Source organism: Castor canadensis, chromosome 2, assembly GCF_047511655.1.
Source record: "Castor canadensis chromosome 2, mCasCan1.hap1v2, whole genome shotgun sequence".
Taxonomy (NCBI): Eukaryota; Metazoa; Chordata; class Mammalia; order Rodentia; family Castoridae; genus Castor; species Castor canadensis.
Window position 1 is genome coordinate 75,666,489 of NC_133387.1, and position 15,974 is coordinate 75,682,462.

General features: G+C 34.6%; 1 protein-coding gene across 1 annotated transcript in view; it reads right to left on the reverse strand.

Moving 5' to 3' along the window:
• Positions 1–12,000: 12,000 nt before the first annotated feature.
• Positions 12,001–15,974, reverse strand: part of Agmo (alkylglycerol monooxygenase) — a 345,305-nt gene continuing 341,331 nt past the window's right edge. The window contains exon 14 of the mRNA XM_074065070.1: positions 12,001–12,016. Coding sequence (XP_073921171.1) covers position 12,016 — 1 coding nt within the window. The 3' untranslated portion in view covers positions 12,001–12,015. The remainder of the gene's footprint in view (positions 12,017–15,974) is intronic.

Below are 15,974 nucleotides of genomic sequence, written 5' to 3' on the forward strand. Positions count from 1 at the left end.
TTTATTTAACTAATAGAGAAAGGAGAAAATACAGTGTGAAAATGATGAAATCACTTTACCCTCCATGATTATAAGGTTATTATATATAAAATATATATTATAATTATATATAATTATATATTTTGATGTAATATATTTTATAATATATAATATAATATATATTGTTTTATATATGATATATGTTTATATATTTTATTATTATATATATAAGTGATCAATGCTTTCCATCATTATCACATCAAATCTGTTGTATTGTTTAGAACAATTAACTTCTTGGACATAGAAATTAAGTTTATGTGAAATAACATTAAAAGATCAAAATGACCCATTAAGCTTCCAAAACTTTTAAACTTCTCAATGCCAATAGTTATATCACTCTCTTTCAAATTTATCTCTGATTGTAATTTTTTGTGGATGGGTGAAAACCATTATTTAAAAAGCAGTATTTTCAGAAAAGACCACCCACAGAATGGGAGAAAATATTTGCCAGCTATACATAAGACAAGGGACTGATAACCAGAATATATAAGGAACTTAAGAAACTAAACTCTCCTAAAATCAATGAACCAATTAAGAAATGGGCAACTGAGCTAAACAGAATTTTCTCAAAAGAAGAAATTCAGATGACCAAAAAACACATGAAAAAAATGCTCACCATCTCTAGCCATAAAGGAAATGCAAATCAAAACCACACTAAGATTCCACCTCACCCCTGTTGGAATAGCCATCATCAAAAATACCACCACCAACATGTGTTGGCGAGGATGTGGGGAAAAAGGAACCCTAGTCCGCTGCTGGTAGGAATGCAACCTGGTACAACCACTCTGGAAAAAAATTTAGAGGCTTCTTAAAAATTTAAACATAGATCTGCCATGTGATCCAGTAATCCCACTCCTGGGGATATGCCCAAAAGAATGCAATACAGGTTACTCCAAAGGCATCTGAACACCAGTAATCCCACTCCTGGGGATATACCCAAAGGAATGCGACACAGGTTACTCCAAAGGCATCTGAACACCCATATTTATTGCAGCACTATTCACAATAGCCAAGTTATGGAAATAACCAAGATGCCCCACTACTGATGAATGGATCAAGAAAATGTGGTATTTATACATAATGGAATTTTACTGAACCATGAAGAAGACCTTATCATTTGCAAGTAAATGGATGGAACTGGAGAACTTCATTCTGAGCGAGGTTAGCCAGTCTCAGAAGACCAAAAATTGTATGTTCTCCCTCATATGCGGACTTTAGATCTAGGGCAAATGCAGCATTGTGGTTGGACTTGGATCACATGACAAGGGGAGAGCACATACAGGAGGAATGGGGACAGATAGAAAACCCAAAACATGAAAGTGTTTGATGTCCCCTCTCCAGAGGAACTAATACAGAAACCCTAAAGTGACATAGGTCAACATGAGAAGGGGATCAGGAACCAGTGTAAAGATCAGTTAGAGATGAATCAACTTGGGTTGTAACACATTTGTACATGAAAGCAATGCTAGGAATCTCTCTGTATAGCTGCCCTTAACTCAACTAGCAAAAACTCTTTGTCTTCCTTATTATGCTTATGTCTTCATTTCAACAAAATTAGAGATAAGGGCAGAACAGGTTCTGCCTGGAAGTGAGGGAGGGAGGGAGTGGGAGGAGAAATGGCCCAAACAATGTATATACATGTGAATAAATGAATAACTAACTAACTAAATAAATAAATAAAAAGTAGCAGTTTCAGAAAGACCCATTAGAAGGAGGGATTTCTTTCTACTGCCTCCTGTATTAGTTTATACTGACACTCCAAAAAAAGAAACTTGTTTATTTGTAAAATAGTTTTTATCATTGATGAATAAAACACTGTTTTCGGAAGAGAAGAAAATGGCTGAATTGTTTGCAAGGTGGAGTGAGAGCTCTGCAACTTCGAGGGTAATAGTATTCATGCTAGTCATTCCATGGGCTCTAGAACAGGGTTAAACTGTATTAAGTCATGGGAAGTGCATCTACTATCTTATATACCTTGGCGATTTTCCTCGTTCCCCTTATTCTCATCCTAAAACAATAAAAATAAATTGGTTGACTCTTGCTGTTAATAGAGAAGTAGTGGTTTGGACATGCTATCAGCTGAACCATTTGTAACTAGGCACAAGGAGTGCATGAGGAGTGCATCACGAGATTACTCAGCAGACCTTTCGACTTATCCTGCAATTTTATCAGTCAGCACTTCAGAAAAAAGTAGAAGATGTGCTTGAAATAAAGTAATTGGAGAATTATTTGATAAAGGGGTAATTTACAAATATAGGGGCAAGATGTAGAGAAAAAATAGAGAATAAGGTAGTAGTTTGGATATAGTAATAGCAAAAACTGTTATCATACTTAGGCTCAAAGTATAAAAACAAAAAATAAGGTACGAGAAACTTCTACAAGAAGAACTGCAATCATAGTTAAGGAAATTCAGCTAGCCCAAAAAAATCCACAGGGAATGATTTAGAGGAATAAAAGTCCTAAATCTATACTTTTTCTAGTCTCCCACTGGATTCCCAATTGGCTAAATCTTACCAGAAACCAGAGAATAAGGACACCTGTAAGTGTTTCCATACAGATCACTGTTCTGAGGCAAAGGGACATACAGGAGAGAGAAAAATGGATCTTGAGAGCCACACTCGGTAAAACAAAATTATAAGCAGGAAACCCAGGTGTTTGCTGGTCTCAGGGTAGTATAAGATCCTTAATTTTAGTTAGGCATTCATAAATTCAATTAACAACTGTTTTTGGGTATTTAAATACAATACTGGCCATCCACTGGTGGCTCACGTCTGTAATCCTACCTATTTAGGAGGCAGAGTTCAGGACTGAGGGTCTAAGCCAGTCTGGGAAATAGTCCACAAGACCCTATCTCGAAAATACCCAACACACAAAAGGGTGGTAGAGTGGCCCAAGGGATAAAGCACCTATCAAGCAAGCATGAGGACCTGAATTCAAGCCCCAGTACCACCAAAACAAACATGAATAAACGAACAAATGAATAAACAGAAAAATGAACCAATGAACAAAACCAAGATAATTTTATGTTCCAGAAACTACCATAAGAGTTGGGATTCAGTTCTTAAGGATAGTATAAGAAGATAAATAACAATCTAATAATATCCATAAATGACCATTACTATGGCTAATATAAAGTAACAGAGTGATCTAATGTGACTTGGGTTTATAGGTCACTTTTACATACAATTGTCAATAAGACTGACTCAAGAGATGACACTAACCTGAGTCCTGAAATACCTGAATTTGTCCAGGTACCCACATTGAGTATATTAGAATCATCCTGGTCTCTTATTGTATGCCATTTTATTTACTACTCTCACAGCCCTTTTATAACCTTCATCATGTTCACATAGTCACAGCAACTCGGACTAGAACTTCAGCTACCTCTTTAGAACTATACAAATTTATATCACAATTTAGTTAATAAATAGTGATAAATATATGACACAGTGTTTTGGTTTGGGACATAGAATACAGAATAAAATACCTAGGGTACTTCCTTTTAAAACAAAAAACCAAGCTCTAATGTGGTTGGGGGGGAAATAGTAAATATTTCATTTATGTGTTGATTGGAGAGAAACAGCCAGTAAATGAGGCTAGAAGTGGAAGTTTGGGAGGTAAGAGAGCAAAGAGTGCGATGTAATAGAATCTAAACCAGAAAGTTTCAAAAGGTCAGTTATCATTTGTCACAAAAATATTGGTACTAAGTTATGCAAGCCAACGTCTAGGAAACAGATTTGACAATTTAGAGGTAACTGATGACATTAATAAAAGCAATCTTGGAGAAGTGATTGTGACCAGAGATCAATTGAGGTTGGTTAAAAGTAGGATGGGAAAAAAGGCAGTGAGAAAGTGACCAAACTGCCTTTTAAATGAAGGAAAATAAGGAAATAGAGAAATAACAGAGAGCATGTGAGGTCAAGGAAGATTTTGTTTGGGTTTTTTTCATCACTTTTCTGTTTTGCAACTGAGGGTTATTAGTTTTTTGTCTGTTAATAAGAATGATCCTATTCAAATACATTAGCAATTAAGGAGACATATTAACAATTCAGGGGAAAAGATTCACAATTGTAGGCACAAAGGCTTTGGGAAGGCCAGATGGGATGTTTTTAAAAGAGGGCAGTAGTGCAGGCTGACCGGGAACTCTCTACTTTACCCCAGGTGGGCCTTGAATCCACAGTCCTTCCATCTCAGCCTTCCCAGTGCAGGGATTGTAGGTGTGTACCACCTCCCCAGGTTTGATGTTAAATTTTCATAGAACCATTTCATCATTAGAACACCTGATATTGTAAGTGATAATATTTCATGGAAAATGGTGTTTTTCTATAAAATTTATCCCTTTTTGTCTCTATTGTTGTAACAAATTAGTTATTTAGCATTTTGAGAAGATTTGAATGGGAATAGTAAATGTGAAATAATCCTTTAGGAGTAGGAAAATAGAGCATGCTGGGAAATGATGGACAAGCAGTGCTGGAGCCCATTTGGGGATTGCAGGCATCATTTTAGAACCACAGTATCTATTCCCATTGTATGAGCTTCTGCACTCTGGTAAAAGTAAAGTGAAAGTGGATAATTAGCTTCACACAGTACTGATAAGATCGTAAAGGAAAAGAGAGCAATGGTGTTGAAATTGGTTTCACTGGTGTGAGTCTCATGAAGACTATTGAATCAAAGGAAGTATGGAGGGGGAGAAAGCAAGCAGGAGATAGCTTGTGAAAACCGGAGGTTTTAGGGATGAAAAAATGCTGCAGGGAACTACTGAACAAGCAAGTTGTGAAATGAAAGGTAGTAATGTCAAAGTGGCATCCTTGAAGTAGAGATTTTGTTGTTGGTATAATTGCTAACATTGTACCTTAATCAAGATACGGGTCAGGGAGGTGGTTATTTGCAGTAAAATGAAATAAAATCTTATTAGACTCAAGACTATCAAGAAATAAGTCAAATTGTTTTGTGTGTGTGTGTGTGTGTATGTGTGTGTAGATATATAATATATTCAATCTTATATATTGAATATTGTTGAATGTTTGAATATATACATATAACAATTTGACAGATGTATATAGGAAAAGATAGATGATAGATAGATAGATAAATGATAGATAGATCTATCTCTAGGAATATTGTTTTTGTTGAATTATTTTCTGTTGTTGCTAACATATATTGCCACATATTTAGTGGCTTAAAACAATGCAAATACATTCTCTCTCAGTTACTGGATTGTGTCCCGGCCTGAGTTAACTAGATTTTTCTGTTTGATGTTCTACAAGGTTGTAGTCAAGGTGTCACTAAGATTAGATCTCCTTCAAAGGTTCGATTAGAGGAGGATATGCTTCTAAGACAACAATGTTGCTAGCTGAATTCAATTTCTTAATGTTGTAGAATTGAAGTCTTCAGTTCCTTGCCGGCTTTTGGCTGGAGGCCAAAGGTTTCCTTGACATATGTGCTTTCAAACATAGGATCTTTGTTCACCAAAGCCAGTAAGGGATGTAATCTCTACAGAACAAGTTGTAATCATATACGACATAATGACTATCCCCTGTTGGTTACCAACAAGTCACATAAGTAGGTGAATACCAGGAGATAGAGACCTTGGGATGGAATTTGTCTATCACAAATAGTGAAAAGAGAGGATGGAGAGAGAATACAATTTATTGGGGTTTCAGACTTGGACATTCATCAGTGGCATCAGTGAGGAAAGTTAAATGAAACATTCCAAAGGTTTATGTGTCAAAGAAGGTGGAATTTTTGAGAAGGAAGGGGAAGCAAACAGTTTAATAGTGGAATTTGAGCACAACCACAAAACATTTTCTATAGAATACTACTAACAGTTATGGGAGTAGAGAATTAAATCTAACAAAAAAAAATCAACAGTGGAAAATTTTAGTTTGTATATGAATGAAGTTCAAATATTTACAGTGAATATATCATTTCATGCCAACTCTCTTTGTTTTAAAATTATAGCTGTTAAAACTTAAATTTCTATCATTCCCATTCAAAGAGTAAATTATCTGTGTGGAAGTGGATTTTAAATTCTTCACATAAATGAGAGCAGTAGCATAGCTTGGGTCTGAGATGCTTCCCCTACAGGCCATGTGTTATAAGCTTGGCCTCCAGACCCTGGCCACTATTGAGAGGTGGCTTCATGGGGGTATACCCTCAAAAGAAATAGTGGGACCCTAGTTTCTTCCCATTTTTCTCTGGACTTGTGAAAGCAGTTCTGTTCTGCCACACACTTCCACCATGATGTATGCCTTCCCAATGCAACCAGGCTGATTAATGTTTAACGGATACCTCTAAAACTAGAGTCAAATTAAGCCCTTTCTCTTCATAAGTTGATCTTTTGCACATATCCATTATAGTAGTAACAGAAAGCTAACACATGAGTTCATCAGAACTTGTAAGGGTTTTAGTCTGTGTGTGTGTGTGTGTGTGTGTACATTTGCTTACAGTTTTTTGTTCTGCCAATTCCCTGGTTAAGAAAAATTTTAGTGTGATTTTACAGTTTCACTGTGCAAATGGAACCTCAAAAAGTGACCAAAACTGAACATGATCTTTGACCTACCACTTTGTTCTATGACTTCACTCTTCCCTAAATTTGTAAAAGGTATCAGTGGGAGTGGGGGGAGGTGGCAGGGAAAGGGTGTAGGGAGGTGAATATGGTGCAAATACTGTGTACACATGTATATAAATGCAAAAATGAGACCTGTTAAAACTATTCCAAGAATGGGGGAAAGGGGGAGGAAAGAGAGCAGTGGAGGGGGTGAATTCAAGTATGATATATTTGATACATGGGAAGAATTTTTGTAAATGCCACAATGTACCCATACGTAGCACAACAATTAAAAAATAAATACATAAAAAGTAGTATATTTCAATACATATCCTAGTGCTTAAAAAAATTTTTTTTTGAGATAGGATCTCCCTAGGTAGCCCATGCAGACCTTGAACTTGCCATTTTTCTACCACAGTAAGGTAATCTCAGGTGCTGATTCTACATGTGTTTGTCACCATGCCCACACAACATTCTGTTGTAATCATTGTGTATTCACCCAGTAGCAAATGAAGTTGTAAAGAACTCAGGATGCAAGCAATTATTCCTCATATTATAGTCCTGCTCCTCTGAAGGTGCCTTATAAATATTTCTGTTTGCATTTCTTCAGTGTTTGCCTCCATAACTCCAAGTACTATGTTTTTCCTCTATTTCTTAATATGTCAGCTTTTCATAATATGAATTAATTTTCCCATATAAAAGGTGAAGACTTTTTCTTTCTCTTTTTTCCCAGTTCTTTACTTTATATTTTTAAATCACATAGTGAAACAACTAAATCTTTTTTCCCTCGGAATTTAATAGTGTATCTTGCTATCTCACCTTGCAAAATAAGGGTACAATCTCCCCTACTCTTCTTGCACTCTTTTGCCCTTCATCTTGTTCTGCTTTTTTTTTTTTTAGCATTCTCTCCAGTGTTTTTTTATTATTTATTTATTTTATTAACACAAAATAGTTGTACCAGGGGTTACATTGTGATATTTACATATGTGTTTGCAATATATCTCAGTTAGATTTACTCCCTCCATCGTTCTTCCTCTCCCCTCTTCCCTTCTTAGAACAATTTCAACAGGTATCATTCTTTGATTTTCATTTATGAGTTCAAAATACATCTACCATATTCACCTTCATTCACCCTGTCCTGATGCCCACCCCTCTCACTGGTACCCAGAGTCTCCCAGCTTCTTAGTCCTTATATTCTGTCAGTTACACCATTCTATTTACATAATTAAAGCATTACTCACATGCTGCTCCACATTTAAGTAGTAATTGCTTTAGCATTGGTTGATAATGAAATTGGTGATAACAAAGGTATACTTACATTGTCCCTGAGACTTATTCCACAGCAATGTGACACGACTACATTCCTTTCCCTCTGGGTCCAAAATCACAGTCTCTGGGCCACTTGAAAACAGAACTTCTCTATTAGAAGGATAAATAATGTCTTTTCTTATATGCCATAAGTTGTTTAAAATGGTCATATCTTATTTGCTGTATATGAAAGCAATGAATTTCTAATATTACCATATTTGTTGTTGATGTTGTGCGCAAGAGTCTCTATCTTATTTTCTTTCAGTATTTATCTTTTGGCAAACTTTTATCTTCCAGAATCTTCCCCCAGGAATACTTTCTAGATCTGCCACAGAGATGTGATACAGTGATTTCCTTGCCCTGAAAATTCTACTTAGAACCTCTCTTTCCTGGGTTCCATGACTTCCTCTTCCATGGTATAATTTCTTGGTTTGCCAAATTACATCCTCAGAAAATGTCAACAAGAAGATTCTATAGAATGTAAACTTTCTTTGGTCTTGCATGTCTGAGATGATGTATTTATTTACATTGTACACTTGGTTATTAATTTTCTGGAAATAGAATCCTAGGTTGAAAATTGTTTTCTCTTAGGATGTGAAAGCCTCTTTCCATAGCTTTCAGTTAGACAGTTTCTGATAATTCCCACCCATTTCTCAGTGACTTGAATCTCCAGAAAAACATTTTCAAATCTTTGCATACAAGTTGTTCATAAATTTCACAATTATGTATTCTGGAGGAATTATTTTCACATATATTTTCTGTGTAACCCCTGGATGTTTTTCATTTCACATCTTATGTTCTTTAACTCTGAAGGGTTCTCTTTTATTTTTATTTGTGATTTTTTTTTTCATTTTCTTAATTTTCTGTTTTTTTCTTATTCAAGCTATTAATAGTTTAATGTTATACTCTCAGAATTTTGAAGAAGAAATAATTTGGGATTTCTGGAATTTTTTGGAGGAAGAAGGACTTGATAAGTATCTTGACACATGTGGCACTGGGTGTGATACAGTGATGTAAAGTCAAATGCAGACCAGAATACAAATCAAATAAAATTGAATATAATACATTTATTTGTTGATTTTTAAAGTTTTACAGTAGGAGATTAGTGGGAATAATGGTTCACAAGAGCTATTTATGATCATATTCAGAAGGTCCTTGAGTTCATGCCCCAGAATAAATTCTAATTATAAAGCAGTATGTAGAAGGGGAGACTAGTAAAGATTTTGAAGTTGGGAAGTGTAATGACTGAAAGTGCTTTCGAAAGACAATATATCTGATAGTGTCAAGAAAGCAAAATTGTAGAGTGGTGAGGTGAGAGCAGTGAAACAAGATAGAATGGTTTTACTGTTTTATTTGAAAAATTACTCTCTTTGCTTCATCATTTTCTAAGAACTGCTGTATCATTACTTCTGAGTTCCCAACACAATCTTGCCCTATTGCTGTGCTGTTGGAGCCTGGCTCTCTTAAGGTCCTTATCCTCTTTACCCTCCAACTGATACTGAATACTCATTTCAAATCCAGCTGAAATTCCAAGTTCCTCCATTCATCGCCTCTATAACCTCCAACCAAATTAAAATTATCTTTCCCCCTTGGGTGACAGTTCCCCATTTTTGACATCTATTATTGATATGTTTGTCTTGCATAATTGTTATTTATTCTGAACCAATTGTTATAGAGAGTCCTGGAGATGAGCCACTCAGCTTTAATTCACTTATATGTTCAGAAAATCTTTGCTTGTGAAATTGAAGTTAGACAGCAATGGTAAGATCCATATTGCATCAGTCTTATGCCTTTACTGCCTCCTGGATGATTTATGCAAAGTAAAAGGCACATCAGTGTAATTATATTTCACTGCACCAGGTAAGCTAATTCCTAATCATGACATCCCAAATATTGTGTAGATTCCAAGGTAATGAGCTGTTGAATCAGTATTCATCAAGTTTAGTGGTATAAACTAAAATTCCAATTATCCATATGAGAAATATATTTTATGCAAAATTGCAGTCATAAATTAATCAGAAAGCATTTCAAATAACTTGGTTGTCTGGGCTGTGTATTGTAGCACATACAATAAACAGTGAATTAAGCAGGGAGGAACAGAACAACCATTACCTAAATATCAACATTAATACTTTTTCACAAATAATGTGCAGGTTGAGATGGTTAAATATCAATTAGCTTTAATGAAGCTGATCTACAAAAAATCAAATCTTCTTGGAGGATAACAAAAGTTCCATGTAGGTAATAAGTATAAATAAATTCAGTTCTTCAAATGTTATTAATACTATTTACACATTACAAATATCATGTATAATAGCTTAAATAAACAAAAATCTCTCTTTTTTTTCCAAAACAGAGAACAGGAAGGCGAAATAGGTCCTTTCTAAGAGATTGGTACCAGTGGGAGGGAGAAGTTATAAGAAAAGGGTGTAGGAGGGTGAATGTAGTGCCAATATTGTATATACATGTATCTAAATGAAAAAACGTGGCCTGTTGAAACTATTCCAGGAATGGAGGAGGAGGGATAAAGGAAAATGATGGAGAGGGTGAAGTCAATTTTGATATATTGTAAGAACTTTTGTAAATGTCGCAATATACCCCAATTACAATTATAATAAAAAAAGAAAAAAAATCACACACACATATTTTACCTATTTAACTTAAGAAACTTAATAACTATCTCCCCAAAAAACTAATCACCCAAATTAACATATAGAGCATTTCTAACACTCTTGCTTATGGCTATTTCTTCCTTTAACTGTCAGAATGTTATAGTTATATCCACTTGTGTTTTTTTTATTCTTTCTTATATTAGTTCTTCCAAAATGATATGTTGTACATCTTGTCTTCTCAGACCTGTTTTATCAATTCATAATTGTTTCTGTTTCATCTGCAGTTCTGTGTAGTTACTCACTCATTGCCATTGTTCACAGTATTCATTTACTTGAAAATAGAGTTTGAAGTTGATAGTACCGTTACACATATTCTTGTCTCTTTGTAGCTGAGTGTTAAGAGTATTTAAGGAATTGATTCATACTAGAAATAGGATTGTTGTAAGTGTTTAATCATTTGAGGCTGAGGCAAATTTCCATTAGGTTCCTACAGTGTACAAGAGTTGCCACTGAGAGCTGGGGATGAGTTCAGGGGCAGTACACTTCCTCAGCATGTGGAAAGCCTTGGGTTTGGATCCCCAGCACCACAAAAAAAAAAATGTTGCCATTGATTTATATTTTTTCTTGCCGTTAGTCATCATTTTACCAAAATGTATTTAAAAACGAATTATGCATTAGATATAACAGACCTTGCCATGGTAGGGAATGAGACACAGTACAATGTAAATAATTTAGATATTAAATACCAAGCATAACCTGTGGCTCAAATATAATGAATTAGTAAAAGAAAGATCTGATGTAATTATTTGGTATTGCATGAAAACTAGGTTTAGTTATTGAGAATTTAATAATTTTCTAGGCTCCACTGTGTGCTATCAACAAAATGATTTTTGTCTAGGCAAAGAAAGCAATTTTATCAAAGTTCTCTTTATTAAAAGGAGGTGTTTACATATGTTAGTTGACTTAATTCTGAGCCTTGGTTACAGTTTTATTAAAACTAAAAACAAAAAAACCCATTGTTTATTATTGTTATTACTTAAAATTGCCTATACATTTGGACAGTATTTAATATTAAAGGTACAAAAAATTTTCACTATAGGCTTTTCTGATGCATTAGAAAATTTACCATTAGAAAATCACTGAAATATTAACAACATAAGAAATAGTTAATGTATTTTCACTGCAATGATTCAAAGCAGTCTGCAATAAAGAATTTCAATGTGACTGTAAATCTGCGTATGTATTTTTACAGTCCTTCTATTATTTAGTTTATAGGTTCAAGTGACGTTAACAGATGCAAAGTATCTTTCAAAAAGAGTCGAAGTCCATGCCATGATGTACTCTGCAGTGTCAGAGGCCTCCACTCCTTTTCTCATGTTGCGTGGTCATCACTAGGATGCATTCTTCCTCCTCAAAGTTCAAAGTAGCTCACCACCACATTCATAGTCCAGCCTTGGAAAGTGTAGTGGGGCAATTTGCAGCATACTGTTTCCTTATAAAAGTACTTCTGGAAATCACAAACAATACATTTTAATCTATCTCCTTAGCCAAAACTTTATGTCAGAGATATAATTAGCTGCCGGGGAGAATGGAAAATGTAAGCTCTAGTGGGTGGCCATATATCTAACTAAAAATAAGGAATTCTATCTCTATCAAAGAGAGAATTAATAAATACTAAGATAAACCTAGTAGCCCCTATTATAGTCAGACTTACCAAAATTCCCAAAACCAAGTGTCTGAAAATTATAGTGGATAAAAGAATTCTGAAGCAATGAGAATTATTATATTGACTTTTATTCAATATAGAATATGCTTATTATAGCATCAAATTTATATGTCAATTTTAGAATCTTTTCTAATCAAATAAGGTTTCAACTTGCAAATTTGGTGAAGCAACTCTCAAAAAAGAATCCTAGCACCCTGGTGAATCTAGTTCAGTGGTAAAATGTATCAGAAAGAACCAGTTACAAATAGTATTAATTTTAAATACAGTTAACATTTATTTGTTCTTAGTTATATTTTATACATTTGCTTATTATTCTTTCTTATATTTTTGTCCTTTTCATGAATTATTCTACAGCTTAAAATATGTTCATTATTTCTGTTAGGGAAGATCTGTTACTGTTGGAATTCTTATGTGTGAAATATAGGTTTCCCTTATCCTTTTTAATTTTTTTCTCTTTTTATTTTATCATTTTTACATTTACTTACATGTGTATACATGCTTGTGCCACCTCTCCCCTACCCCCTGCCCCCGCTTCTAAGCAGAACCTGTTGCTTTTTAAAAATTGGATTTTAATGGTTTATTTTTTATTCCATAATATATAATTAGTTTTGCAATAGGTTGAGTAGGAGAGGTTTGGTTTTATAGTCAAAAGGACAAAAGTGGATTGGTCCTTTTCAAATATCCTGTATTCTTGAAAGATAGTTTTGTGAATATAGAGTTCTAGATGAACAGTTATTTTCTCTCAGTTCATTGTTTTCTTCCCATTTGCAAGGTTGCTGGTACAAGTCCTGCTATCTAATTATTGTTCTTTATAGTCTGATTCTTCACTCTGTCTATGTTAAATTCTTAAGACATAAAATAGGACTACAACTTGATGCGGATTTAGAGCTATTTCTATAGTTAGATTACAGTCACTTTATAATATCATCCACTTTACAATAATATTAATAACTAACATTTACCATGTACCTAGTTGATATAAAACAAATAAACCGAGATACTAAAACCACTCTGCCTTATTTGTCTCATTTGATTATCACAGAAATGCTTTGAAGTAGTGCTCTTGCTATCAACATTGTTGTACGAAGAGGACACTTGATGCTCAGGGATGTTAGATAACCTCCTCCACATCATGCAGTTAGAAAGTGAGAAGACAGGAGAGAAAAGACTGGAGTCATGGGGAATAACACAACCTTGACTATAGCCTAGAGTGAGTGTTACACAGGTGAAAAGTATCTTATATCAGATGGTCAGACAATGCAGAGATTTGTACTGTCGACTTACTTAAGATAGAACTGCATTTCTGAGAATCCTTTTCCTATAAGCCTCCAGGTAATTACCACTTGAAGAGGAAGTTTTCAGATTTGGAAGGCCTCAGTAAAAAAGCAGTGAGTACGCTCAGAAGGTCATCAGCAGTGCAGTGTCTGCAGCTGTATTAATGCTTACATTGCTGTTTCCTGCTCAGTATCTCATTCTCCTGGCAAGCTTCAGGTCCTGGTGACATCACCTCCAATGCAAACCCAGAGGCCACAGCCTTGCAGAGACTTTTGCTTTCACTTTTCCTGTCCTACTCCCTCTGCTCCACAAGTGTGGCTTCACCAAATCTACCAGATTTTGCCCTTCCATCTGGGCTTATACTCAGGACAGCTGACTGGATGCTCCAAGTAGCTTTTCCATATCTTATTTCTCTGAACTTTTAACATTTATGTAAAGCCTTACCCCCTCCAATAAACCTCTCACTCCATGCTAGTCACAATGGTTCCGTCTTCTGATTGAACTCTGACAGAAACCAGAAAAGATACAGTTTTAAAATACTGCTCACATGTTTCAAAACCTTTCTTGTAAATTTTGGTTGATTCTTGGATTGCTGTTTTAAATATTGTGGATACTAGTTGGATGGAATTCTCGTACTAATTGGCTCTAGTCTTGTCTTCAATGGTCAGTCCTTTCATTCACAGAATATTAAATGTTATATTTTAGAACTGTGTTAGTATAAAGACGAATTTGATCAAGATGGATTATATGTTTCCTTCAGATTTTAAATAAAAATTAGTGCATTTGCTTGGATCTTTGAAAGTATGGTGAACCACACCTACTGTGGCTAATGGAGAATACAGCCACATTACTAGGTGTTGATGGGGGCCCAGAAATATATATTGCGGTGAGCATCCTACATGATTGTTCTCATCTTTCAAGTTTGAGAAGCACTGCTAGAGGATACGGTGCTTAGGATCTCATGGAAGCTCTGTGGTCACATCTGTAAAGGAGAAGCAGTGACAAACAACCTTCACATCTGTGGGGCAAACAAGTTAAAAAATACATAATAATAACAACACAACATGCCTTGTCAACAACAAGGAATCATAGCCCTGAATAATAGCGACAGCTGTTCTGCATAACACAGTTGATTTTTCAAGTTTTTTTCTTACCCATGCATTGTTAGGACAGAAGAAACACAAGAGCATTCTTGCTGTAGAAAATTGTTCTATACAGATGAATCTGTGCCAAAACAAATGGAATGCACAGTACAGTAGCCAACTCATAAAGCAGAATCACCCAGAGTGCTGTGCATATAATGCTCCAACATATCATTGATTTGCTTTTGTTTCCTGTCTCTCAATTAAATTTTAATTTCTTTCTTGAAGTAAGATAAATTATGTATTATATCCCAGAACTTAGACCAGTGCTTTCATCAATGAAGACTCCTTAGGAAACAATAAAAATGACGGACACAAGTAAATTTGATTCAGCTCTAAAAATAAGTACAAAATGCTGAAGAAAGGGCAAACATTCAGTTTTAGATTACAGAAGATTTTTTTGGAGGTGATAGGTGTGTCTACAGTGAGTGGAATTATATTCTTTTAAGTAACTAGTTTCTTAGATTATCTCTCTTAGATGGTTTCTTGATTATATTTTCCTTGTATTCAATTCCTAATAACACTGTGTATAATATCATAAAAGGAGAAGCCTCTCACTAATGACTTTTGTACATTATTAAAGAAAAAAACTTGGGATAGATTCTATTTAGAAATGTATTTCTGGTTAATTGTGGAGGTTAGGAAATAGGGTAAACTTATTTATAATGAGATAAAGTTTTCAGACTTTGGTTGAATAAACTTTTCAAAATATCTCCAGGTTTGTTGTGAAAAAAAATCTTTAGGATCTAAAAAGGGCTATAAGACAAAGTAGATTAATTTCTTTGTTTTCAATTTTTTTCTCAGAGATTTCATTTTTCTGTTACTTTTCACTATGTGCTCCCAGGGTATGTGTGCAGGACTTGAAAAGAATAGAGGGTTAACTGGAATGCACATAAAACAAAATGAAATAAAATAAACAACCTAGCTTTTTCTTTCCTAAGAAAAACATTAACCAAATAGTAAACAAATATAATCTTTAAAGAAGTGGAAGTGAGTTTAGCAATATAATGGTGGTATATGACAGCAATTGAGAGAGGGTGTGCCTTCTTTCTGCCCTAGTAGGTGGGGAACATTCAATGCTACATAAAGAAGCAGGATTGCACTTTTAGAGATTTTCCAGTTGCTCCAACTTTAAATTTTTATGGTGCCATTATAGTACTTGCTGAATTGTGAATTCTCTGAAGAGAATATTTCAAAACAGTATAAATTAGATTTTATGTATATATTTACAACATATAAAAAGGAAAATGGAATGTCCAAATCTCATTTAATTGATTGTGTATGGTGATGCAAAAAGCTTTGTAAATGTAAGAAACTTTACT